General features: G+C 37.2%; 1 protein-coding gene across 12 annotated transcripts; it reads left to right on the top strand.

The window, feature by feature from the left end:
- Nucleotides 1-434: 434 nt before the first annotated feature.
- Nucleotides 435-19,216, top strand: LOC101249620 (CST complex subunit CTC1-like). 12 transcript variants are annotated; one of them, XR_011213531.1, is made up of 17 exons: nucleotides 435-1,553; nucleotides 1,654-1,772; nucleotides 1,862-1,936; nucleotides 2,026-2,104; nucleotides 2,571-2,633; nucleotides 2,714-2,791; nucleotides 2,933-3,133; nucleotides 4,078-4,182; nucleotides 4,328-4,603; nucleotides 4,679-5,137; nucleotides 5,239-5,802; nucleotides 5,909-6,000; nucleotides 15,631-15,838; nucleotides 16,939-17,107; nucleotides 17,725-17,845; nucleotides 18,259-18,581; nucleotides 18,923-19,216. XR_011213531.1 is itself a non-coding variant. In XM_069292861.1 (16 exons), the coding sequence occupies exons 1-16, from the start codon at nucleotides 495-497 to the stop codon at nucleotides 19,091-19,093; spliced, it is 3,987 nt and encodes a 1,328-aa protein (XP_069148962.1). In that variant the 5' UTR covers nucleotides 435-494; the 3' UTR covers nucleotides 19,094-19,216. The 12 variants fall into 12 exon arrangements, 4 of the variants coding, with proteins under 4 accessions (XP_069148962.1, XP_069148960.1, XP_069148961.1 ...); XR_011213530.1 differs by having other exon boundaries at nucleotides 15,631-15,912; XR_011213527.1 differs by lacking the exon at nucleotides 16,939-17,107 and having other exon boundaries at nucleotides 15,631-15,912.
- Nucleotides 19,217-27,288: the final 8,072 nt, after the last annotated feature.

Genomic DNA, 27,288 nt, shown 5'->3' with positions numbered 1-27,288 from the left:
TTCATAGATTCATTAGTAGAAATGCGGAAACATCGATCGTGATACTATTCAGAAAACTTGCAGACACATATCTTGTAGATGAATTCGAGAAAGGGAGAAGTGTATTCGAAAGGGAATATAGGTGTATCTGAAAGGAGAGAGATGTATCCAAGAGAGAATAAAGATGAATTCAAGAGGGGATAAAGATGTATCCGAGAAAGGATAGAGATGTATCCATATGAGATAGTGATGTATACAGAGGATAGAAATGTAGCTGAGAGGGAATTTTTGTAATTTTTTTCAATGGTAGAAAATTTTAGAAACTATAATAAAATAATATATGAATTTAGGTAAACTTTTTAAATTAAAATTAAAAAGATAATTGATTATATTAAGCGTATAAACGGGCCTTCAATTATCTAGTATATATATACCCGGAATTGTTGTTCATTTATATATTAATATTATTTATATATATAAGGGAAAACAAAATGTGAACGAAAGCAAATGAAAAAATGGGGGAAGGAAGCGCGAAATCCCTAACAATCGCGGAGCTAGTCCGTGAATGTCGTCCTCGCACCGGCGCATGGTCACTCATTTCCAGTCCTTGTCTGAGAATTCCATCACCCCAGTTTTTACCCTCCCTCACCACTCCCACACTGTGTTCCCACAAAATACTCAAATCCCTTAACTACCCAACTCTTCTTACTGGAATCCTTTTTCTACCTCCTCATGGAGATGGACACGATTCACCTCTCAACTGCAATTGTTTTCGTTTCTCTGATGGCTATGACACTATTTGTTGTGACATTATTGGGTTTAATCCCTCTATGATTAACAAAAAGGTTCAAATTTTAGGTTGGAATTTCATACCCTTCAACTGTAATGCTAATGCTAATGCTAATGGGGGTGGATTCTTAGAAATTATTCGCTGGGCTTTTCTTGATTCTACTTCTGCATCTTCGGATACTTTTTCTATACTTTCTGGGTCTTGTGTTGATCAATATTATACTAAAAAACCTGGCTACAAATACTTTGTATGCGGCCTAGTAGAATCTGTTAGCCCTATTTCTGTAGTTCCATGCAGAGTTGGCTCCACAGCTGATACTGAGAATCTTCGGGGGTTCCTCGTTAATATTTTAGTTTGTGGCTGTAAATTGTGTAATTCTAAATATAATATAAGTTTCGATATGCGGAATTCAAATGATCATTGTTATAACAAACCTGAGATTGTATACTTTTGTGGCTCTGCTTCTTCTTGGCATCCAGTTCTTTCAAGACTGATAAAGAGAAATGTTTCAATATCGGGATTGAAGAAGAGACTTGTATTTGTGGGAAAAAAAGTGTCTCAATTGATGTATGTAGTTGTGGATAATTCTTTGATGCATATTCCTAAGTTGCCCCTCCCCCTTAGGGAGACTGATGTGAGAGGAAAAGGAGAACTTGTTAGTTATACTGGAACTGTGACAGGAATTTACATGAGGGGTATGATTGTTGAGTTGGATAATGAACTGTTGCTATTGCTAACTGATCAGCATCTTTCCGTTCCACATAGTGTGAGAGTTGGCGCAATGGTATGGTTTCTAAAATGGTAAAATGTAATTTTTACTTTGATAAGAAAATTAAAGATTTTTGTCATTTGTTTAGTCTCTTAAAGGGTACCTTTTTGTTCAGGTATCAGTGAAAAACGTTCATGTTGTAAATCCAAAATTTTCATGGACAAAGACACTTATACTCGGCTCTTGTGTTAAAACTAGCATTTCTGTGGAATGTTTCTCCTCGCTGGAAGCCGGGTTAAGTCTCCTAAGAACTCCTCGTAAATGATTCCACCGTACCTGCGTATTAATTTTATTCACCTGTTCAATATTTGTGGGGCTCACAGGTGTTATACAGTGACCTGCTGTGAGAGTCTTCTTGCAAAGTTCATTGACTCCTTGGTGTTTGTTGCCAGGCTATGGTAGTAAAGCAAGAGTAACAATCATCAAAATGATTTTGTGTCTGTTTTAATATTATCATTGATATGATGGTCTTTTCCTTTGCTTTCAGGGTATTACTTGTCATCATCTGTTTAAGGAGAAAGTTCTCTGGGATCTTATCTGAGAAAGAGATCTTGGGATCAACAAATGTAAGTTGCTTGCCTTACCAGAGATATGCATTAAACTTATAGCCTATTTGGCCAAGCTTTTGGAGACCAAAAGTGCTTAGTTTAGAAGGGTTAGGTGTTTGACCAAGCATTTGGGAGAAATATGTGTTTCTGGATAGTAGTAGAAGCTGTTTTGCAATATGTAAAAAAAAAGTAGCTTTTCCTTAGAAAGTACTTTTTTGAAAAGCACTTTTGAGAAATATGCACTCAGAAGCTCTTTGAAAAGCTTGGCCGAACACTAGTTGCTGCTTGAAAGTGTTTTTGGAATTTATTGGCCAAACACGGTCTGCTTTTCGGAAACAGTACTTTTTTATGTTAAAATAAGCTGATTTTTGAAGCTTGGCCAAACAAGCTATTAGTCTCTGTATTATCTTAATATCTTTTCTTTGTGCACAGTGTCATACAAAACTGTTTTTAGCTGATGTGTGCAATTGCAAGGTGTTGCCAGAGGAAAGGATTGGCTCAGACATATGCAACTTCATATTTACCCCTTTCAGTCTTCCAAATTCGGGCAAGTGTGTTATCATTGGGTGAGCATACAAATTGAGTCTTCGTACTGTACTCATTTGTTAATATTTTTTTGTTTGGCAGCATGGGGTGTTCATGGAATTTGTCAAGCATGATAGATGTGCGTGTGGCAGGGAAAGAAGTTCTGTTTCTTTGAAGTTGGTAAGTTCGCAGATTTTATGAAATTTTCATTATCTGAAGGTCTTCCTTTCTGGGGTTTGGGGTTGGAGACACTGCTTGAATTTTCTAGAAATCAAAACAAAGCTACATAAAATGTAATAATCATTGTTCAATCAATTTCAGGTTGCACCTATCGCTAATTTAATTAATTCTTGTGAGGGCACGTGGATGAAAATGATTTGCCATCAGGACACTGATTTTGATATCATGGGTACTCAAAAGGAGAGCAACTCCATATCTTGTGATGGCAGACAGTATGTGCTGTCTATAAGGAAAACCATTCACAGTGAAGACATAGGTGTTTCTTTGCTTGGAATCTTAAAGGTCTGAATTTTTTATTTGTACTTCCTTTTTTGTGTTTTCAATGATATATTTGCCAGCACTTAGGAGCCTATTATTATGACATTATGTGGTAGGTAGATTTCCTAACTGTTGCCTATTGGTGACCTCTTAATTTATGACCATAGTAAAAGAAGAGTAGTTTTATTGGATTAATCTGTATAAATTGAAACCTCATTTACTAGCATCATTCTTTGTACACAGAAGAGGCTACAAGAAGTTTAACATGATTGTAGCTTCCTACTTTTTTAACTGATGATAATCAAACAAGGAAAGGAAATAAAAAGGATATCGATTAAGATTCAAGCTAACAAGGGGCTAAAACCCTCACATACCAATTGAGTTCAACAACCTAAATTAAACCCAAGCAAGGAAAATCAAAGGAAACTAAGAACCACAAATGGGTAACCCTTCGATTAATCAAACCAAAAGAAGCTAAATATCAATTCTAAGAGTTAACCACTGATCACCCACTAATTTCTTAAGGGAATTACACTAAGCACTAAAGCTAGCAACTACAATTCGAGAGTATTCAACTTCAACATCAAACATTCAACATACTAAGTCTTCCAAATGACAAATGACTACTATTACACTAAGGAAATAAAGAAGTCACTTTCTTTACAATTTTACGCATAATGAGATAAGGGCCTCGTTTGGTTGTCTTTCTTTTGTTAGTTCTTGAATTTATGAGATGGCCATTTGAACACATGACCTCTTTTTTCTCTTCACTTTGATGAACCTTCAACACAGTATATGTCTTTACTTGGTGTTCATAAGCTCCTCTAAAGCTCTATGATGTATGCTGTCCATGCCGTTATCATCAATTTTGGGTATTTGATATCTAAACTCTAAAGTATCTTTATTTCCGACTTCATATTTCTTATAAACTTACCAAATATTATCATCATAATTTTTCATTCAGCCAGGTCTCACAATCGTCTGGAAGGATGTTGCTTGTTGATGCAACTGGAAGCATTGATGTTATCATACCAGATCTTCCATCAAGTTTGAATATCAATAACATATATGAGGTTTCATGCAACATTAATATTCTTTCATTTGGTGCTTCTCATTTCCTAATCATTTGTGGCCCAACACTATAAATGCTATGTGGTAGAAATTGTTTCATCCACTATTTATTTTCATTTTTCTTTCCCACAAATTAATTTCTCTCAGGTCAGAAATTTTTTGGCAATTATGGAAGACATACCCATGAAATTGGGTCATGTGGATTTACTCCAAAATGAACCTTTCACGTGTAGAAGTATTTTTGTGAATGCTCCACTTGTGAGAGAGATGAACATGCCACTGCTTTTGTACTACAACCTGAGGAACCTAAATCCTGTACATCATTTTACTACCTCTGCACATTCACAAGTTGACTTTCCGAAAGTTGGACGTGGAAAGTATCATCTACTTCAGTTGATGCACAAATTCCCTATTCTGCAAAAGGTATGTGTCTTGCAAAAAATAGTGCTCGTCTTACTAGTTTGAGATAACAAAAATAATCAGTCTGTTATATGTTAGCATCAGTTTCAAGGAAGTCAACATGCTTCAAATACATCAAGCACATTTACTGAGGCCTTAATTTTGCCTTGGGATTTACTTATTGCTGGCAACAACATAGATACCTGTATTGAAGAGCCTTTGATAGACCAATTGAAGCAACCAATGAAATTTTTTAATAGAATGGAAATTGGAAAGCTCATTGCATGCAAAAGACAAAAGCCTGATCAACTGTCTAATAACGCTTTGACATCTGCACTCAATGATACTGGAAATGAACCGAGTTACAGCTCCAGCCACCCTGCTTATGCATGCTGTCCAGAGGAGATCCCGTGTCTTGTGACGGGAAACTGTGTTAATTATCCTTTCCTTGGTATGTTGCACCACACAGACACCAGAACAGATATGGGGTCTTGCTCCAAACCACAAGTGAGAAGGGCATTGCTGGAATTTAAGTCTGAAGCTTTATTTGTTTATGAGGTATGCCATTTCATTTCTGTTTGTTCTGATGTCTGGCATATTTATGACATACAATTTAAGTTAAACAACATAAACACAACTTTTGTTCATTGATGTTGCAGAGGTTAAAAATTGGTGGTCATTACCTTATAAACCATCAGAAAGAAGATATGTTTGGTACTGATGCAATAGTTGTGAATTCGGGAACTTACATTTGGAGCATTTCTTTTTCATCTGCTAATGTTCACCAAAATTTTGATGTATCCTGCTTGCTTCAACAGTCCGGTTCCTTTTTAAGTCACAATAATGATCTTCCAGAAGGCTATCATCAGTTTCAAATTCCAAACTCTTTGCCTAATGGAAGCAATGATATCTCTTCAGATGTCAACTTATATATGCCATCTGATGTCACAAACTTATTTAATGTTAACTTGGTGTTGTTGGAGAACTGTTCTCTCGAGCCTCTTATTCCATTTGGAGAAATGACCAACATCTGCCCCTCTGATCATAATTTGCCAGAGGGAAACCTAACCTCTATTCATGGGCAAATCAAGGCTGTTCATTGTTCAGATGGAAAATCATATGCCGCACATTTGAGGTGCGAGAGCATTTATGGTGTTTGTCCGTCACTATTCTTAGAAGGAACTATCAGTATATGTGTCCACGTTTTAATGGACCATAAGATGGTATCTTCTTTTTACTTTTCATCTTCTGAACTTATTATGTTATGATTTTGCCTCTTTCTTGTTAGAAAACATTTTTGTTACCTTAAGAAGGTTATTGATTGGCTAGGTCATGATTTTTGGGTCTGCAAATAAACCCGCTTACCCTGCTGGATTTGGACGAGGCGTCACTGCATCATTTCACAGGGTACTTGCCCTCAGGTATGCAATTTCAGTATATTTTAGCAATTTCAGTATATTTTAGCAGCTCTTAAAGCTTAAGGGGTCACCTCCTGCACTTCTACCTTTTAACATGTGGATACATTTTAGGTGAAAACTGGGAGAAATATTGGAGAAGAATATTATTATAGACACTGCAATACAATTCCTTACCAAATAAGAGACTAGAAACTTTTCCTATTTTGTGTAGGATTTAGTATATCTATTATATTCTAACATTCCTCCTCAAGCTGGTGCATACAAATTATATGTACTTAGCTTGTTACAAATGTAATTAATATGAGGACCGATGAGGGACTTGGTGAAGATATCAGCAAGTTATCATTTGACTTCACAAATTTAGTAACAATTCTCCTAAGAGTATCTTTTCTCTTACAAAGTGATAATCAGTCTCAATGTGTTTAATCCTCTCATGAAACACAAAATTTGATGCGATATGAAGGGCCGCTTGATTATCATACACAAGTTCCATATGACCGGTTTCTCCAAACTTCATTTCTCCAAGCAATTGTTTGATCCAAACTAGCTTGCAAGTTGCTACAACTATTGCTCGATATTCAGCTTCTGCACTAGATCGAGCAACCACACTTTGTTTCTTACTCTTCCATGACACCAAATTACCTCCTACTAAAACACAATATTCGGATGTGGAACGTCTATCATAGGGTGATCTTTCCCAATCAACGTCTGTATAACTTGTGATATGCTCATGGCCTTGATCCTCAAAGAGTAGTGCTTTACAAGGAGCTGACTTTATATATCGCAGAATATGAAAAATTGCATCCCTATCACAAGGAGAAGTCATAAATTGACTTACGACACTCACATCAAAAGAGATGTCCGGTCTAGTCACCGTAAGATTATTAAACTTTCCAACCAACCGTATATACCTTTCAGGATTACTAAGTTGTTCCCCTGTCCTGGGGAGTTTTAACATCCGGATCCATAAGAGTGTCAATAGGTTTACATCATTCCCGTCTCCTCAAGAATGTCTAAAGCATACCTGCGTTGAGAAATAACAATACATGATCTAGACTAAGCAACATCAATACCTAGGAAATACTTTAGTCTACCGAGGTCTTTTGTTTGGAAATGCTAAAAGCGATACTTCTTCAAATTAGCAATACCGACTTGATCATTGTCGGTGATAATGATATCATCAACACAAACAACAAAGTAAATACACATATTTGGTGCGAAACGTCGATAGAACACAAAGTGATCAGCTCCACTGCCAGCCATGCCAAACTCCTGAATTACTGTGCTGAACTTTCTGAACCAAGCTCGAGGGGACAATTTCAAACCATAATGTGACCGACACAATCGACATACGAGGCTTCTAGACTCCCCTGAGCAACAAAACCAAGTGGTTGCTCCATATATACTTCTTCCTCAAGATCACCATGCAGAAAGACATTTTTAATGTCCAACTGATGAAGAGGCCGATGACGAACGACAACCATAGATAGAAAAAGATGAACTGATGATATTTTGGCCACATGAGTAGAAGTGTCACTATAATCTAGCCCAAATAAATGAGTATACCCTTTGGCAACAAGGCGAGCCTTAAGCTGACCAACTTGACCATCTGGACCAATTTTGACTGCATAAACCCAACAAGAACCAATAGTAGACTTACCTAAAGGAAGGGAGACACAAAGCTCTCGAAGTACCACTCAAATGTAAAGCAGTCATCTCATCAATCATAGCCTGCCTCTATCAAGAATGAGAAAGAGATTCTCCATTAGTCTTAGGGATGGAAATAGAGGAAAAAATATTATACAAAGTCATAATGGGGTGAAGATAAACGATGATAACTCAAGAAAGTATAATGTGGGAGCAGAGGGTTCGACGCATGACATAGATCATTTGAGACTATTGTCGGACGTGGACGCCAGTGATAAGTTAGGATTGGTGGCACTACAACTGGAAATGGAGAGTAACCGTAGGTCCCTCGAAAGTCGGTACAGGGAGGGCAAGACTTCAGACACATCAGGATGATCAGAAAACGTGTAGTAAGGTTGATTCAAAGGTTACATCGGCAGACATAAGATATTGGCGGAGATCATGTGAATAGCAACGATACCCTTTTTGAACTCGAGGTTAACCAAGAAAGACACATTTAAGAGCACGAGGGGCTATTTATCTTTTCATGGGGCTAAGTTATGAACAAAGCATGTGCTCCCAAATACACGAGGAGGGATAGAATAGAGATGTGATTGAGGATACAATATGGAATGTGATTTTGAATAGAAGACGCGGGCACTATATTAATTTAATAACAAGATGAAAGGACTGCATCGCCCCCAAAACGAAGCAAAACAAGTGATTCAATGAGGAGAGTACGAGCAGTCTCAATGAGATGCCTATTCTTTCTTTCTGCTACACCATTTTGTTGAGGAGTGTATGGACAAGATGATTGGTGAATAATTCCTTGGTGAGACGAACTTTTGAAACTGAGATGATAAGTATTCTTAAGGCATTATCACTACAAAAGTATGAATAGAAACACCAAACTGATTTTGTATTTCAGCAAATAGGCTTTTGAATATAGAAAATAACATCATTCATTAAGAAAACCCAAGTACATCTCGAATAATCATCAATGAAGCTAATAATACAACGAAATCCTAAGGTGGAACTGACTCTTCTAGGAGCCCAATTATCAAAATGAACTAATGAAAAAATAGACTCTGAATGACCCTCAGTACCAGGTGAAAATGTGGCATGACTATGTTCCCAAGTTGACAGGACGCACAATCTAATTTGGATAAACTAGGCACCAGCACGTTTGTGAATGAGGTCCGGAGGATTTGTAATGGAGCATGTTGTGAAGGAATTTAAAGAGGTAAGATAGTAAAGGCCTTGTGATTCATGTCCTGTGTCAATCGTCTGTCCCGTACGATGGTCCTGCATGAGAAAAAATCATCAGAAAAGGTTATGCTACAAATGTAGGGCGTGTCAAACGACTAACAGATGCTAGATTAAAAGGAAAACCAGGGAAATAAAGAAAAGAGTATAAAGTGACAAAAGACAGAGGTGTGGCTTTCCCAACCCCTTTTGGTTTTGTTTGTATCCCATTGACCAAATTATCAGCTAAAGTAATAGCATGAAGAGATTAAATAAACAATATCCAACAAAAGTGATTTGTTACCATAAATATGATCAGAAGCGCCCGAGTCCATAATCCATGATCCATGAGTATTAGACTATGACACACAAGCAAATTAATTTCTCGCAACAACATCATGTTGAACAACTGAAGCTACTTGTGGAGACGTTCGCTTACTTGCTCGATATTGAAGAAACTCATTATACTCTAATTGAGCAATATGAGCATTATGGGATGGTCGGTCAAGCGGGGCAACAAATGATTCGTGTGGAGATGCCTTCTTACTTGCACGTTACGAAGGAACTCATTATATTCCTTTAGAACAACAGGATCATAATTGGGTGGTGGACCATGCAAATTAAGACATAGCATACCACATATGCCCTCATAAAGCCAAAGAGGCTATCTACGTCCCACTCACGCAAATCCCCATGCCAGACAGGCTTTCTAGTAGGCATGATGTTTTCTATCATTACAAAAGGATAAAGCGAGTCACGAGTGTGTCCAGACTTGTGACAATGACTACACTTGGATTGAGGTTTTTCCAAGATGACCTCCTCGTCGAGTCTCCATAGATGGATATGCTCGTTTTTCTATGGTTTGAGATGCGAGAGCAGATGAGTCAATGTTCGGTGATGAAACTACTTTGTGGCTAGGAGGCACGACAAGTGGAAGTAGACAAGAGGATAATTCATCAATGGTAGGAATTGTAGGAATAACTAAAATCTGATCATACACTGAATCATGGTCAGTAGGAAGTCCAGCAACCGTAAGAACTAGAAACAATGTCCGTCTATGCATTTGTTGTTTTTGCATGTCCGTGGTGATTGGCATCAATGTTTCATATTCCTCCATGACTGCCATACTTGTCCCAAGTAGGTGGACATATCTGATTCTTTTTCCTTTAAGTTGGTCATACGCGATATTACATCATAGAATCAAGATATGTCATTAGTGTGTACAGCACAAGCCTTTTCCCAAACTGAATAACATGTTTGGAATGGATGAAACTTGGGCATCAACTTGGAATCAATAGATTGCTACAGGACACTACATAGTTGTGCATCAATGATATGAATATTTAGGGAAGAATCAATTCAAAGGGCGATATATAAATCAACTCGTTAAAGGGAGGCTGAAACCTTAGAATTCATTAGAAGCTATTTTAGTTAATACAACTCCTAGTGGTTTCTTTCCATCCCAAAGGGGACTGAGACAAGGTGACCCCCTATCACCCTTTTTATTCATCTTAGCCATGGAAGGTTTGAGTAACCTAATTCACACAGCAAAGATGAAGCGTTGGATAAGGGGCTTTAAGGTAAACAACAGTGCACAAAATGGCTTAGAGATTACCCATCTGCAATATGCAGATGATACTCTCATTTTTCGTGAAGCTATGACGGGGCAAATGTTGATCCTAGGAGTAATATTCATCATCTTTGAAGCAATCTCTGATTTTCATATCAACTAGGGGAAGTGTTCCATTTATCCCATAAATGAAGTGGCTCGGGTGGAGAGTCTGGCAAGGGTTTCGGGTGGTAGAGTAGGGGAACTACCAACAATATGCCTAGGTATGCCGTTGGGGGGAAAGAGCAAATCAATAGGGATCTGGAATGGAGTGATAGAAAAATGCGAAAAGAAGCTAATCAATTGGAAAAACCAATATCTATCTAGGGGAGGTAGATTAACCATGGTTAATAGTGTGCTAGATGCAATACCTGCTTATATGATGTCTGTGTTCCCAGCACCACACAAGGTCATACAGAGGATAGATGCTTTGAGAAGAAATATTTTTTGGCAGGGAAATAAAGACAAGAAATTTCATCTAGTCAAGTGGGAAGAGGTCATAAAAAACAAGAAAGAGTGGGGACTGGGGATTAGGAACATGAAAACAAAAGCCTAACGTTTAAATAGCTTTAGAAGTTTATGACAGGAGAGACTATGCTATGGAGAGAGGTGATTAGGGCAAAATATGAAATGGAGAATAGGTGGATGCCAAAGATTAACTACACCATATGAATGTGGTATCTGGAGATAAGTAAGAAATCTTTGGCCTCTGTTTCGTTCTAGAATCAGATTCCATGTGGGTAATGGAATGAAGGTGTCATTTTGGGAGGACAGATGGATAGCCCAAAGAACCCTGAAACAATTATTCTCAGACTTATATTTTCACTGAGCTTGCAACACAATGCAACTATGGCTGAAATGTGGATAGGACAGAGGTGGAACTTACATCTTCGGAGGAATTTAAATGATTGGGGGATGGGGAATACAGTGGCCTTCCATGATACAATGGCACAATTTAGTAATCTGACTAGGGAAGAAGACAAGGTTGTGTGGAAGATCGGCAAATGATAGATAGGACCTCTGGTCATGGTATGGAAACCTAAAATCCCATACAAGGTAAACTGCTTCACATGGTTACTAACAAAGGAAGCATTGCTGACACAAGAAAATATAAAGAAGAGGAAGTTCCAACTATGCTCAAGATGCTATTTGTGTGAGGAACAGGCAGAGACAGTCAACCATCTCTTTCTGCATTGCAAATGGACATATCAATTATGGAGAATATTTAGCAGCCTTAGGAAGATCACTTGGGTGAAACCAAGAAACGTAGCACAACTCCTAAATTGCTGGATCAATATAGGCAATACTACAATTAAGGAGGAGAGATGGGGAGGATTGTCCCAGTATATGGTGGACAGTGTGGAAAGAAAGGAACCAAAGATGTTTTGAGGGCAAGAAGAACAATTTGCAGAATTTTAAGATGAATTGTATAACTCTTTATTATTTTTGCTGTAAACAGAAAGTTTTAGTACATGCAGAAGAACTTTTTGATGTTATAGAGTATTTGTGACAAAAAGCACAAATAGAGTCGGTCTAGTTTGTAATACTTTTGGAGGGGGCTACTTTGATGTAGTATACCTGTGGATAAATAGGAAAAAACGTTATCATTCTCAAAAAAAAGAAGAGAGAATTGTGATCTCTTGATTTTTTTTGAGTTATGACTTGCTAATTTATTCATCAAAAGCCCCTTCAAATAGTAGTCTTATTACAACAATAGGAAATCTAATTCTTATGAAAGTAAGAGACCTAAATCCTATACCAAACTAATAGTTATAACTTAACGTAATCCTTATTAACTATGAAATATAAACCGTATTCTAGAATAATAAATAATGTTACTAAAGAAATAATTAAATACTTAAATTACTGACTTCCAACGCATCCCTAACATTACCCCCTCTTACGTTGGAAGAGCTTGTCCTTAAGCTCAATTATCCAATTCCAGCCCTATCTTGAAGTTGACATTGATAAATTTCACTAATATCAATTTGCTGAAGCTTGACTATTTCGCCCATCAAGTTGCCATTTTCATGAGGTCCAAATCGCTCAAGCAATTGTTCACAACGATGTGCTCAAATTAATGGGTTGTTGATACCATTAAAGTAGGAAAATTCATCTTTGCATAACTTGGTATATTGAATTGGAATTACCACTAGTTTGTTGATTTACCAATTGTCTGGGCATTACTTGATTCTCCCCATGGACTACTGGTTTTGTAGAGCCAATTCCCAGGCTAGAAAATTGATCTCGAATAACTTGGACAATTCTTTCATAGAGACATTGTTCCGTAGCTGCAAGTTTAGAGTCCATTAGTGTTTCTGTAATCACACGTTCTTTTTGAAACCTGGAATAGATCAAAAGCCCTTATAAATAGGAGTCTTATTACATTAATAGAAAATCTAATTCTGATGAAAGTAGGAGAACTAAATCCTATTCGAGAGTAATAACTATAACTTAACCTAATTCTTATAAAACTATGAAATATAAACCCTATTCTAGAATAATGAATAAGCTACTAAATAAATAATTGAATACTTACATTAACTTTCAACACATCCACATCATTACCCCCTTCTTACGTAAAAAGAGCTTGTCCTCAAGCTCGAATTTAACTGCAATCATCCGGAACTTCTGGAATATTGTCTGCTGAATCATCCAATCCCAGCCAGAAAAGTCGTTTGCACTGGTGACCGGCTGAATATGTTTCGTCATAGTTATAGCATAATTTTAGTTCTTCTCTCTGCCATTTCTGCACGAGTTAATTGCTTGACCAAAGGGTTCTAGTTGCGGGTCTTGGTATTAAATGAATCGACTGAACTCGTAGCAAATTTTGCCAAGTTTACTGTTCTGCTTAGACTTATCTGAGACTGCTGCCCTTTTTGCAGTTGTTGTTTTTGCTCTAAAGCCCTGGCTACACTCATAGCCGTTGATAAGTTAGGTGGTTTTAGCAGTTGGACGTCCAATTTGATTGAATCATCCAACCCTGCCATAAATATTGCCACGTGCAAGTGTTCTGGAATAAGCTCATCAGCCCTAGCCAACTTTTCTTGAAACCGACGTTGATAAATTTCAACTCTACTATTTTGTCGAAGCGTGAGCAATTCACCAACTGGGTTGTTGCTTTCAGGAGGTCCAAATCGTCGGAAACATTGTTTTTGGAAGTCTTCCAAGCTCATTGGCCCCTTTGCTCGTTTAAGCTAATAATACCATAATTGTGCTTCTCCCAACATGTGAAATCCAGCCACGCTGTATGTTGATTTTCAAAAAACTGCTCAGAACGATATACCCAAATTAGTGGGTCATTGGTTCCATCATAAGTAGGAAAATCCACCCTTGTATAGCTTGGTATTGTCAATTGGAATTACCACTAGTTTGACGATTATGAACAGTTGGTTGAATAGGTCACTGTGTATTGTCTCTAACAGTCGAATTTGTTGATTTCTCAATTGTCAGGGCATTACTTGATTCTACCCCATGGACTACTGGTTTTGTAGAGCCAATTCCCAGGCTAGAAATTTGTTCTTGAATGACTTGAACAATTCTTTCACCGAGACGTTGTTCCATAGCTGCAAGTTTAGAGTCCATTAGTGTTCTATAATCGCACGTTCTTCTTGAAACCTGGAATTGATCTCATCGCGAAATTTGGAACTGATCTCATTGCTCATCGTGTTAGGCTCTGATACCAAATTGTTAGGATTCTTAGAGAGAGATCGAGTCACAGGACGATGAAGTGGAAAATCTAAATCAATTGACTTCGACTTTCCCTTGCCTTTGTTCGAATTACTAGATTGACCTATTTTTGTGTATATAACTTCAGCTCATTAAAGGGAGCCTGAAACCTTAGAGTTTAATGGAAACTCCGATCTCTTACGTTTAACTTAAATATGACTTAATAATTTATTCATCAAAAGCCCCTTTAAATAGGAGACTTATTACATTAATAGAAAATCTAATTCTTATGAAAGTAGAAGACCTAAATCCTATCTCAATCTAATAACTATAACTTAACCTAATCGTTATAAAACTATGAAATATAAATCCTACTCTAGAATAATAAATAAGCTACTAAATAAATAATTAAATACTTAAATTAACTTCCAACGCATCCACAACATAATGATAATAATAATAAAAAACTGTAACGAGCAGCCGAAAAAACTTTTGTTTTGTCAAAATCTGGAAAAAGTAGGGTTCTTGCTGGAAAAGTAGATCTGATCGCCAAATATTGGTCGGAATAGGGAAAACTTATATGGTCAGCCTCGGAATGAAGAGGCGACCCAGATAGAAAAAACAATTATCGAGAAACTGGCCGGAACAGGTGTCACGCGCCTACGCATGGATCTGACAATTCACCGGGAAATTCTTCCGGCGGCGCGTGTGGCACTGGTTTCCGGCGGGGATGACTGGGTTTCGGTCGCCCTGAAGTTCCGCATCTAGTGGTGGTGTTAATTTTTTATAAATAGTGACGGAAAATATTAATTACCCGGACAGCGACTAGGTTACTGGAAAACTGCACAGTGCAATATTTTTTTTTCTGACAATTGCTCCGAGACCATGTGAGAAATATTAGAGAAGAATATTATTGAATTGTTGTTTTAATTATTACATAGAGAACGCTATTTATAGACATTACAATACAATTCCTGACCAAAGAGGAGACTATAAACTATTCCTATTCTGTGTAGGATTGTGTATACCTATTCTATTCTAGCAAAAACTATAAAGTATTTTGTAGATTATAGTTATAATTTTCTCTTGCAATTGCTAGGTGCTATTATTGCTTATTTCACTAAATTAGCTTTGTCATGTGAGTGCATATTTGACACATGAAAGGAAGATTAATATCTAGAGAAGATTCTGAAACATTTTAATATTTCTGACCTGTAAGCTTCTACATATCCTGCATTATCAAGTATTATATGCTCCATTAACAGATTTTTCTATGTTTGACAAAATATACAGTAAAAACAACATAAATAATCACTAGTCCTTTTTTACGGCACTGTTTGACAAAGATTGCTTCTTTTTGATACTGCAGTGCACATTATGCATGCCTGGAGCCATGACATTGTTGGTGCATTAATAATATATGAATATTCTTTTTTTAACATGGAGTAGCATTTATGCTATTTACCTAGCAGTTCTTTTTCCAGTGCGCAGGACAACTTTATGTTGATACCTACATCCTTCATTGTTATCAACCCATCAAGTTTGATAAATGATGACAGTGTTGATGCACACACCTACAAATCTGCTGCTTTGGACTTGGATGGTGGTTCTCCATTCTATGCTAATACTGCATCTCTAATTGCTGATACAGTAAGCTGTTTAGAGACTCAACAAGTGGAGTTCCATTGCAGGGTAACCACAGTTCTTATGCAGATATTAGCTGGGTTAAAATATGGCGTCTCTGATCTTGTTGCAAAAGAAAACATGTAACCTCTAGAACAACTTATTCACTACCCTAACAACTTTCAAATTCTTCTCTTCTAGTCACTTCTTTAAATTCCTGCTAGGAAATCAATATTCGTTTTGGCCCTAAATATATTATGGAACCAGTTTATCTAGAATAAAAGACACTTTTAACTTGGCCTCCACTGACAATTGAACACCCCAACTTTCATTGTGACCATCAAGGTACTTCAATCTGAAACAGTTGTGTCTCGCGAACACCTTAACTTTGGAAATGCACATCTAGTCACTTTTAAGGTGGTGAATTCTCAAAGTTGGAATGTTATGGAGCCAACTTAAACCAAGTTAAAGTGTCTAAATGTGCATTTTCACAGTTGGGGTGTTCAGTTGCCAGTTGAGCCAAAGTTAAGGCGTCTTATCTATTTTATCATGCCTATTTTGAAAAGTTAAATAAACCTTCCAACACTTTTGCATAGTCTGCTCCATATTCAATTGGACATTCTGAATAAGAACCATTGTTTCTTCTTTTGTTTTTTTTCATGTAATATCATTTGAGTTTGAGATTGAGTTTAAGGTCTGTGCACAGTCAGTATACAATGCTTTTTATGCTATCAGGTAAATGAAAAGATAAACATGGTAGTTTTAAAAATTTGGATTTAGGTAAAACAAAAGACCTGTAGGGTCCTAGTTGTACTCTATTCAAATCAGTTCTTTCTTTTTTGACAGATATCACATTGATTTCCTTTTCTAACATAAATCAAATTCTAATGTCTGCCATATTTTTCGGAACTTATTCATCATAATAAGTCTAAAAATCAAACAATGAAGGACTGGAATTTAAGGTCGAGTAACTCTTCAACGTCTCAAATACTGTGAACTTTATCGTCAACAGGTTAACCATTGTTGACCTTTGATCTGGAGAATCTTCAACTTGAAGGGTTTATTGTATCATGTTTAAGATGATTTTCAGTGTTATTTTTTACTTGAGAAGCATTTGAACCCCTAGATATCACATAGAACATTGGCATCAAAATCTTATATTGCATTAGGTATTTTTATCACATGAAGAAGATCAGAGGAATATGGGATTAGAAGGACAATCAAAGAAAGAGACCATGGAGGGAGGGTTTGGAGGAGAGATGGAGGGTTTATATTAATTTTAGAAGATGGAAAAAGAAGTATGGAAAGAATGGGCAAACCTGCAATATCAATTAGCAGGTAAATTTACCTGATACTGTAAAATTTTTGTCCACTGACAGTGCACAAAACTTGAACCCTTTGGGAATACCAACCAAATGGAAAAGAAAACGCAACAATTCTGAATCAAAAAAAGAGAATGGAAATGGTAATGAACAAGACACATACCTAATATTGCATATTGAAAGCTTCCACATGTGCTTCATCTTCTCTATTCCTTGTTTTGTTGATTTCTTCCTGTGGCCAACAATCTTAGATTTTCTTGGGTTAAGTAGTCTCTTTAGGTTGATACTTTTAAATGCTGATAGAAAGAGAAGAAGCTGTTATCTTCTTTACTAACTCTAGTATACATTGTTATATAATAGAAAGTAATTGACTGAGTGCTTGCTATTTTAAAAAGTTTGTTTGATCATGAGACCTGGGTTTTCGACATAATTGAAAAGCTTTTAAAGGCCTTCCTATTGGGGTGACAGAAGTGCCCGTCTGAGGCGAAATTAGTTGAAAATACACGAGGTCACAGGAATGAATACTCAAAAGATTAGGGACATCCATAATATTTTGTCTAAACATTTTCTAGGCACTTGTTGTACTTCTCTTCTCATAGGACATCCTTTTTTTTTTGGCTCATTTAATATCAGGTTGTGGCTATTTATGTTGTCGTCCTGGAGGACAACACAAAAAACAAAGACCTTCTGTCAAGAACTGAGTCTAAACCTAATTCATTTGCGATTGACATTCCACTTGCTGGTTTTATCCTTGGTATGTTTCTGAATTTAAATGTTTCAGAGCGTTTGATATATTAAAGAGCTCTACTTTATTTTAACGTGCCATTTTCTAATTCTTCCTTCACTTTTACAGTCATGTGGAATTTATCTTTAAATTTATAGAACAACCAAGTTCTTTTTAAATATTTTTTAAGAAGACTACCAGGTGTTTATATTTAGAATTTTTATGCAGAGATTGCCTCAACTTGTGTGGGACTGAGGCATAGTTGTAATCATCATAGATTTGTACTGTTGTCCTTTTTCCCCCATAGTAAATGAGGTTTCTTTTGCTACTGGGAAAAGCTCACTTGAAGCAGTTAGTTAGATCTTGTCCTAATCTCTGAAAAGTTCCCTGTTCAGCTCTCAAGCTATGCTAGTGTTCCATGATTATTCTCTATGCTTGTGCAGATGACGGTTCATCATCATGCTGTTGCTGGGCTAGTTGGGAGAGGGCAGCAGTTTTTCTGGGGTTATATGATGAAGAACTTAGAGGTGAAGCCTATGCTGAAACATGCAAGAAGTCAAGGAAGACCAGGAAAAAGCAAGCATGTAGCAGTTTAAGGAGTATAATGAAGCGGCATGGCACGGTCACAGTGAGAAACCATGCCTCCACGTTTGATTCAACATGTCAAGATCTTGTTTTTTCGTCCCAGTCTGAGAAGATAATAAGTAGTTTGGATCGAGATTTCTTTCAGTCCCTCATCCTCAAAGCTTGCTGCAACACCCTTGTGGTAAGTTTCATTTGCACTTAGCAGTCGCATATATTATGACATCTCATCTTATTGTATGGAATTATATTAGTATGAATATATGCCTATAGATACTAATACATTGCTATGGAATGTATGTATCTATGTATGTATGTATGTGTGTAATGTGTCTTTTATACATATACATGTATGCAGATGTATATATACATTGTACCATGGTGCTCTTGACTTAAGTTTCATCTATTGTCTTTTGCTTTTGTCAACCTGTCAGCCAATTCCTGTAATCTCGGAAGCTACTATGTACTGGGTCTGATCTTATTCTCATTTTGAAGGGTAAATTTAAGATGTGCTTTTTGTGGCAGACGGTTGTTGGCAGTTTGATGAATTCAGACGCTATCAGGCAGCTGGAGACTCATTTGACTGAGCTGGATATGGTGATGCTTCCCATGCAGAATATATGGGTTTCGGAAGTTGGTCACATGGACAGCCTTGCTCAGGCTAAAAAGATCCTTCAAAGAATTGTTGAAAGCTGAAATTGTTATGTACACGTACGTGTCCATGGATTTTCTTCTTAACCATACATATATATTGATGTCATTTCACAAAAAATATTCTGTTCAAACTCAGTTTCGACCATAATGATGTTTTGATTGTCAGACGATGTGTTCGATTTGCAGTCTCCTTTTTGTTCACATCATCTTGTAATAATGGTCAAGTGCTGGGAGTTTTCGTGTTCTTTGTACTTGTATGTAGAGGGGTTCCAATGTAGAATATCCATCTCTGCAGACGTTTTTGCTCTCAATCATAGATAGTGGATTCATCAATATTTTTCCTCTAGTCATTGCCATCAATTAGGTGTTCGATCTCATAAATCAGGATGGCGGGGAATTTGGATGATTCATCTTAATGTCTATGCAATGTTCCGCATCTATATTTTAATTTTAACAATGGGAAAAATACCTTTTTTTTTGTAGGTGAAAGTCCTCATTATTTTTAGGGAGAAGGATAAAAAATGCACTCAGCCATGTAGAAGGAACAAAAATGTCATTTGTTTATTGTTTGGTTTAATAATGGCCATACTTTTATTAATATGGGTCAAAAATGTCCTTTTTTGAATAAGTATTCTTTGGATTAATTACTTTAGTGGATCTTTTAAAAAATAATTACTTATTTTAATATACTCTTTAATTATTATCATTTGTAGCAATATATAACAATTTTATATATTTCATGATTTGTCTTTCTCTGTCGCCTCATTCTCCCTTTTCTTTCGTGCTTTTTTTATTTTACTTTATCTCTCTTTCACACTCTTTCTCCCTTTTGTTCTTTCTCTTCTTTTTTTCTTTATTTTCTTCGTTGCTTTTTGTTTTCCTCTTGTTTTTCTGTTTCTGTTTCTCTTGCTTTTTTCGTTTCTCTTTATTTTCTTTCATAGAGTACTTAATGATTTTTAGACTAAAAGCATTGTATAAAAAGTAATTAATTAGTCAAGTAATCTAATTGTAACAAATGAATAAACTTCATAAATTACAAAATGAATTAAACTTACATTAAAAATGAATTTCACAAATATTAAAGTTGAATTAGAATAGAATTAAATATGAATGCAAAATGTTGCAAACGAAAGACATTCTATGATCTCTAAATTGAATGGAATTGTATCAACAATGAATTTTACAAGTAATTCAATCATAACAAATCAATCAATAAATTGCAAAATAAATCAAAACTGTATTACACTAGTATTAAACAAATGAATAAATTAATTTTTCTTTAAAATTGTATTACATGATATTAAAGTCGAATTAGAAGAGAAAATTAAGAATGAATGAAAACATAACTAACAAAAGAAAAGACACCAATCTATAAATCAAATTAAACTTGTATTATTCATGAATAAAATATGTATTATATGTGTCTTATAATTTTGGGTTTATATCACTAAGAAAGTAAGTGATGTTTGTAATATGTATTAAAAAGGTATTCTGTATATATTATAAGTGTGTACCTAAATTATTTTTGTTGATATCATGTAAAGGGAGTGAAATTGCAATATGTATTATAAATGTAGGATGTATTGATCATGATTTTAATATAATTTTAATATAATTATAAAACATATCTAATATGACTTTAATACAAACCCAATATAGTTCCACGTAGCATTTCTCCTTAAATCAATTCTAAACTTAGCCAAACCTTTTTAAAATTGAGATATAAACTCCAAAAGATATTTTCAATTATTTGTAGGAACAACCTATCCAAACTAATTGCAAAGTAAATAGCAAACAAGTAAACTAATCATAACAAATGAAGAAACATAATAAACTGTTGATTGAGTTAAACTTGAATTTAAAATGTATTATACACATATTAAAGTTGAATAAGAAGCGAATCAAACATGAATGCGAATTGTGTAGCAAACTAAAGAGTATTATCTGATTTGTAAACAAAATAAAACTTATATCAATAATGAAATAATCAAGTAATTCAATCGTAGCAAATAAACCAATAAACTCCAAAATGAATTAACTTGTATCAAAATTGAATTACACAAATATCAAAATTGAATTAGAAGAGAGAATTAAACATGAATAGAAAATTGAACTAATGAAAGACTAGACAATGATCTACAGAGTGAATTAAACTTATATTAATAATGACTTAAACAAGTTATTGTCACGACCCAAAATGAGCCGCGAGTGGCACCCACACTTATCCTACTATGTGAGCGAATCAACCAATCTAAACCCCAACATTTCAATACAATATAAACAGAATAATGCGGAAGACTTAAAACTCATTAATATAACCAATAAATAACTTCTAAAATTTAATACTTATTATTCCCAAAATCTGGAAGTCATCACCACAAGAACATTCTATCCTCAAATTACTAAATCTAAGAGTATCTAGGAAGCTAAAATAAGTAAACAGATGGTCCATGTCCGAACTTCAAGGACATCAAGACATGAATGATAGAGAATCCAGTCCGAGCTAGGAACAATAGCTCACCCTGAAATCTGACGTGATGAAGACTGGCTAGAGTTGAGGACGAGTTGAAGTCGATGGCACGTTTGCTGCACTAAACAAATAACAAAGAAGAAAATTACAAGTAGGGGTCAGTACAAGGCACAAGTACTGAGTAGGTATCATCGGCCAACTAAAAATAGAAAGCAATATATATCAGATAATAACATAAAATCAACTAATATTCTCAACAGGTGACAACAACAAGTACCATAACCATTGCCACAACACCAAGCACATCTACGAGGACTCAAGCCTCCACACCATACTCATTTTGGGAAACTGGTTCTTTAAATTGAGTATATTAACATAATTCAAGATTCATTCTCTTTACTATCCTGGTGTCCGAACGTGACACTCCGATCCTCTACTATCCTGGTGTCGGAACGTGACACTTCGATCCCCTACTATCCTGGTGTCGAAACGTGATACTCCGATCCACTAATGCTATGTGTCGGAACGTGACACCCGATCCCCTACTATCCTGGTGTCGGTTCGTGACACCCGATCCATTAACCTCATTCTTTTTAGTTCATCAAGCCTTCTTTTATATCAAGGCATCATCATTAATAGAGAGGTTTTTAAGGTTTAAGATTCAACAGCCTCAACATGCTAATTCATCACAATTATATAATCACATCATGCAACCACAAAATTAAGCATATAGAAGACTTTACAATACTACCCAATGCATATCATTCGCTATTTAGAGTTTACTATGAGATAGCATAAACCATAACCTACCTCCACTGAAGAATCGTGATCAAGCAAGCTATCCCCCAAATCTTTGCTTTCCTCTGCGTGCTTCTCTTTCTCTCGCTCGTTTCTCTCTTCTTTTCTGTTCTTTCTATTTTTCCTTATTCAAACTCTTTTTCTTTTACCCTAATTATCATCTAATTAAGTATAAAAAATGGTAAAAGTAACCCACTATTTATTTCAAGGTTATCTCCTTTAACACCAAGTAATTGAATTATTAACATTAAACTACTAACTTTATAATCATAAGCAGGAATAGTCCAAAATACCCCTTAAAAACTTTTAACAGAAATCTGACCCAGTCAGGGTTACGCAGCCTGTGACGGTCCGTCATGACTGTGACGGTCCGTACTGCAGGTCCGTCACAAAGTTCAGAGAGTTAATTCTGTGGAAAGATTTGTGATGGTCCGTCGTGCAAACGATGGTCCTACATGCCAATCCGTCGTGAAGTTCAGAGAGTCGATCTCAGTACCCAAATTTCCAGAGTCTAAGTGTTTTGGAACGAGACCCCCTCGATGGTCCGTCGTGGGATCCGTCGACCCAGACAGCTATTACCAGAAATAAACTCTACTGCTCAAAACGACTGAACATGTCGTTACAATATATACCAATTTACCCATCGTTCGTCCTCGAACGATCACAAGAAGAAAAACAAGGACGAAAAGGAGTACCTGAATCTGTAAACAGGTGTGGGTATCTTTCTTGCATATCGGCCTCCTTCTCCCGAGTGGACTCTTCAACTGGTCGATTCTTCCATTGAACTTTGATGGATGCAATCTCCCTTGATCTAAACTTGCGGACTTCTCTATCTAAAATAACAACAGACTCCTCCTCATAAGACAAATTCTCATCAAGAAGAACTGAATCCCAACAAATAATGTAGTTTCCATCCCCATGGTATCTTTTCAGCATAGACACATGAAATACCGGGTGCACTCCTGACAGTCCTGGAGGTAAGGCTAATTCATAAGCTACCCCCCCCCACGTGCTTCAGAACTTCAAATGGACCAATATACCTTAGACTAAGCTTACCTCGCTTACCAAACCGCATCACCCCTTTCATGGGTGAAACCTTCAGCAAGACTTGTTCACCCTCCATGAACTCCAAGTCTTTAACCTTTCGATTTGCATATTCCTTTTGCCTACTTTGCGCCGCTAAAAGCTTTTCTTGAATGAATTTCACTTTCTCTAATGATTCCCTAAGAAGATCAGTACCCCAGGGCCTCACCTCGAATGCATCAAACCAACCAATGGGAGACCTACATCTCCTCCCATACAATGCTTCGAATGGGGCCATATCAATACTTGAGTGATAACTATTGTTGTATGAGAAATCTGCTAAGGGTAAGTAGTTATCCCAATGATCACCAAATTCTATCACACATGCACGAAGCATATCCTCCAAAACCTGAATCGTTCTCTCAGACTGACCATCGGTCTGAGGGTGAAATGCAGTACTAAGATCCAACCTAGTACCCAATTCAGCATGCAATGTTTTCCAAAACTTAGAAGTAAACTACGTACCTCTATCTGATATGATGGAGAGTGGAACCCCATGCAATCGAACAATTTTTGAGATGTAGAGTTTGGCTAACTTCTCTGCATTATAAGTCACCTTGACCGGAATGAAGTGAGCAGATTTAGTTAATCTGTCAACAATTACCCAAGTAGAATCATACTTACCCATTGTCTTTGGAAGACCAACCACGAAGTCCATTGCAATTCTCTCCCATTTCCATTCAGGAATGGGCATTCTCTGAAGTGTCCCTCCAGGCCTCTGGTGTTCATACTTTACCTTCTGACAATTCGGGCATTGAGCAACAAAATCCACAATGTCACGCTTCATCCTACTCCACCAAAAATGTTGCTTTAGGTCACGATACATCTTGGTTGCACCAGGATGTATAGAATACCTTGAACTATGAGCCTTTGTCAGAATAGTGTGAATCAAATCATCGACGCGGGGTACACATACCCTTCCCTTAATTCTCAAAACACCTTCCTCATCGATTTTTGCTTCTTTAGCCTCTCCTCACAATACCTTATCTCGAATCCGGATCAGTTTCTCATCAGTAAATTGCTTTCCTTTAATCTTGTCAAGAAAGGAAGATCTTGCCTCCACACAGGCCAAAAATCCTCCCTCCTCTAGTACTTCCAGCCTCTTAAAGTCATTAGCCAGAGCCTGAACCTCTCTAGCCAATGGGCGTCTAGAAACCTGCAAGTGAGCTAGACTTCCCATGCTCTCTGCCTTTCTACTTAAAGCATCTTCCACAACATTAGCTTTTCCCGGATGATACAAGATAGTGATATCATAGTCCTTCAGTAGTTCCATCCACCTCCTCTGTCTCAAATTCAAATCTTTCTAAGTAAAGACATACTGTAAACTACGGTGATCCGTATAGACTTCACACTTAACCCCATATAGATAATGCCTCCATTGCTTTAATGCAAACACTACCGCTGCCAACTCCAAATCGTGGGTCGGATAATTACGTTCATGCATCTTTAATTGCCTCGAAGCATAAGCAATTACATTCTTCTCTTGCATTAGCACTGCACCCAAACCAGAATAGGATGCATCACAATAAACAATGAAATTCTTACCTTCCACTGGCAAGATAAGAATTGGTGCAGTAGTCAACAAGGTCTTGAGTTACTGAAAGCTTTCCTCACACTCGTCCGACCATACAAAGGGAACACTCTGCTTAGTCAAGTTTGTCAATTGGGAAGCAACAGAGGAAAATCCCTTGACAAATCGACGGTAGTAGCTAGCTAAACCAACAAAGCTCCTCACCTCTGTAACATTAGTAGGTCTTACCCAACTCTTCACTTCTTCGATCTTAAAAGGATCCACCATCACTCCATCCTTAGAAACTACGTGCCCCAAGAAGGACACTGAATCTAGCCAAAACTCACACTTGGAGAATTTGGCATAAAGCTTTTTCTCCCTCAACATTTCCAATACAATTCTCAAGTGCTCCTCATGTTCTTTCCTGCTCTTGGAGTATACAAGTATATCATCAATGAATACAATGACAAAGAGATCTAGATATGACTTAAAAATCCCGTTCATCAAGCTCATGAAAGCAGCAGGGGCATTCGTAAGCCCAAAAGACATTACTAAAAACTTATAATGTCCATACCTGGTCCGAAAAGCAGTCTTTGGCACATCCGTTGCCCGTATTTTCAATTGAGATAACCAGATATCAAATCGATTTTTGAGAAGGTACAAGCACCTTGTAACTGATTGAACAAATCATCGATGCAAGGAAGAGGATACTTGTTCTTAATAGTTACCTTATTCAGTTGTCTGTAGTCTATGAACATCCGAAAACTTCCATCCTTCTTCTTCACAAACAAAACAGGAGCACCCCAAGGGGATGCACTTGGTCTAATAAAGCCTTTTTAACTCCCTTAACTCAGCGGGAGCCATTCTATAAGGGGGTATGGAAATGGGTCGAGTACCCGGCTCCAGATCAATGCAAAAGTCAATATCCCTATCCGGTGGCATACCAGGAAGGTCCGCAGGAAACACATCCAGAAACTCACGGACTATCGAAACCGACTCAATTGAAGGTACTTGGGTAGTATCATCCCTGAGGTGTGCCAAGAAATCTAAACACCCTTTACTAACCATTCTCTTAGCACGAAGAAAGGAGATGATACGAACTGGAACCATTCTCTTAGAACGAAGAAAGGAGATGATACGAACTGGAGTGGAAGTGTAGTCACCCTCCCACACTAACGGATCTGTCCCAGGCTTGGCCAACGTTACAGTTTTAGCATTGTAATCTAAGATTGCAAAATTTGGAGAAAGCCAAGTCATACCCAGAATTACATCGAAATCAACCATTTCTAAGATAACCAAGTCTACATGAGTATTGCTCCCCACAAAAGTTACAAGACAAGACCTATACACCTTTGCAACTATCACAGACTCACCTACCGGAGTAGAAACACGAATAGGCATGTCAAGCAATTCACAATGTAAATTAAGACTACTAGAAAATAAGGAAGATACATATGAAAATGTGGATCCAGGATCAAATAATACAGAAGCCATGCAATCACAAACCAAAAGATTACATGTGATAACAACATCAGATGTCTCCGCTTCAGACCTCCCAGGGAAAGCATAACAATGGACCCTATCACCTGTCTGCCCGTTGCCCCTACCATGTTGCGCTGCAGTAGTTCCAGTTTGCCCGCCACCCCGGTTGATTTGGTGACCTCCATTACCTTGGCCACCCCGTCCTCCAGAATAGCGGCCTCTTCCATGACCACTTCTACCTCTGACTATTGGGGGTCTGTAACTCTGTTTTGGATAATACCTCCTAATATGTCCAGTCTCCCCACATCCATAACACTCTTTGGATTCAAGCATAGGTCTCTGTGAGAACGACGGAGTCTGGGGATAACCCCCAAACTCAGAGAAGTGTTGACCGGTCTGCGGTGGACCCCCAGCCACAGCCTGCACTGAAGACTGAATAGGTCGGGCTGGGTAACCTCCCGAACCCTGCCCTCTGGAGTAAGAACCATTAAACTCGCCTCCCTTACGAAACTTCTTAGGTGTTGATGTCATGGTGAAGTCGTCTGGCTTCACTCCCTCCACCTCTATCACAAAGTCTACCACTTCCTGAAAGGATTTTGCTGCAGTAGCTACCTGTAAGGCTGGAATCTGCAAGTCTGACCTCAATCCCTTTACAAAATGGCGAATCCAATCTTGTGGACTGAAGCAAAGCTGGGTGGCATACCTGGATAATACACGAAACTTAGCCTCATAAGCAGTAACCGACATCTTGCCTTGCTCTAGGCTCAGGAACTCATCCCTCCTCCTATCCCTCAAGGTCCGGGGTATATACTTCTCCATAAATAAGCTAGAGAATGATGCCCAAGTCATAGGTGGTGCCTGTGCTGGTTGACACTCAACATACGATCACCACCA

This window comes from Solanum lycopersicum, chromosome 12, assembly GCF_036512215.1.
Source record: "Solanum lycopersicum chromosome 12, SLM_r2.1".
NCBI classification, from domain to species: Eukaryota; Viridiplantae; Streptophyta; class Magnoliopsida; order Solanales; family Solanaceae; genus Solanum; species Solanum lycopersicum.
Note: the sequence above shows the minus strand (reverse complement) of the source record. Positions and strands in the feature narration are given on the sequence as shown.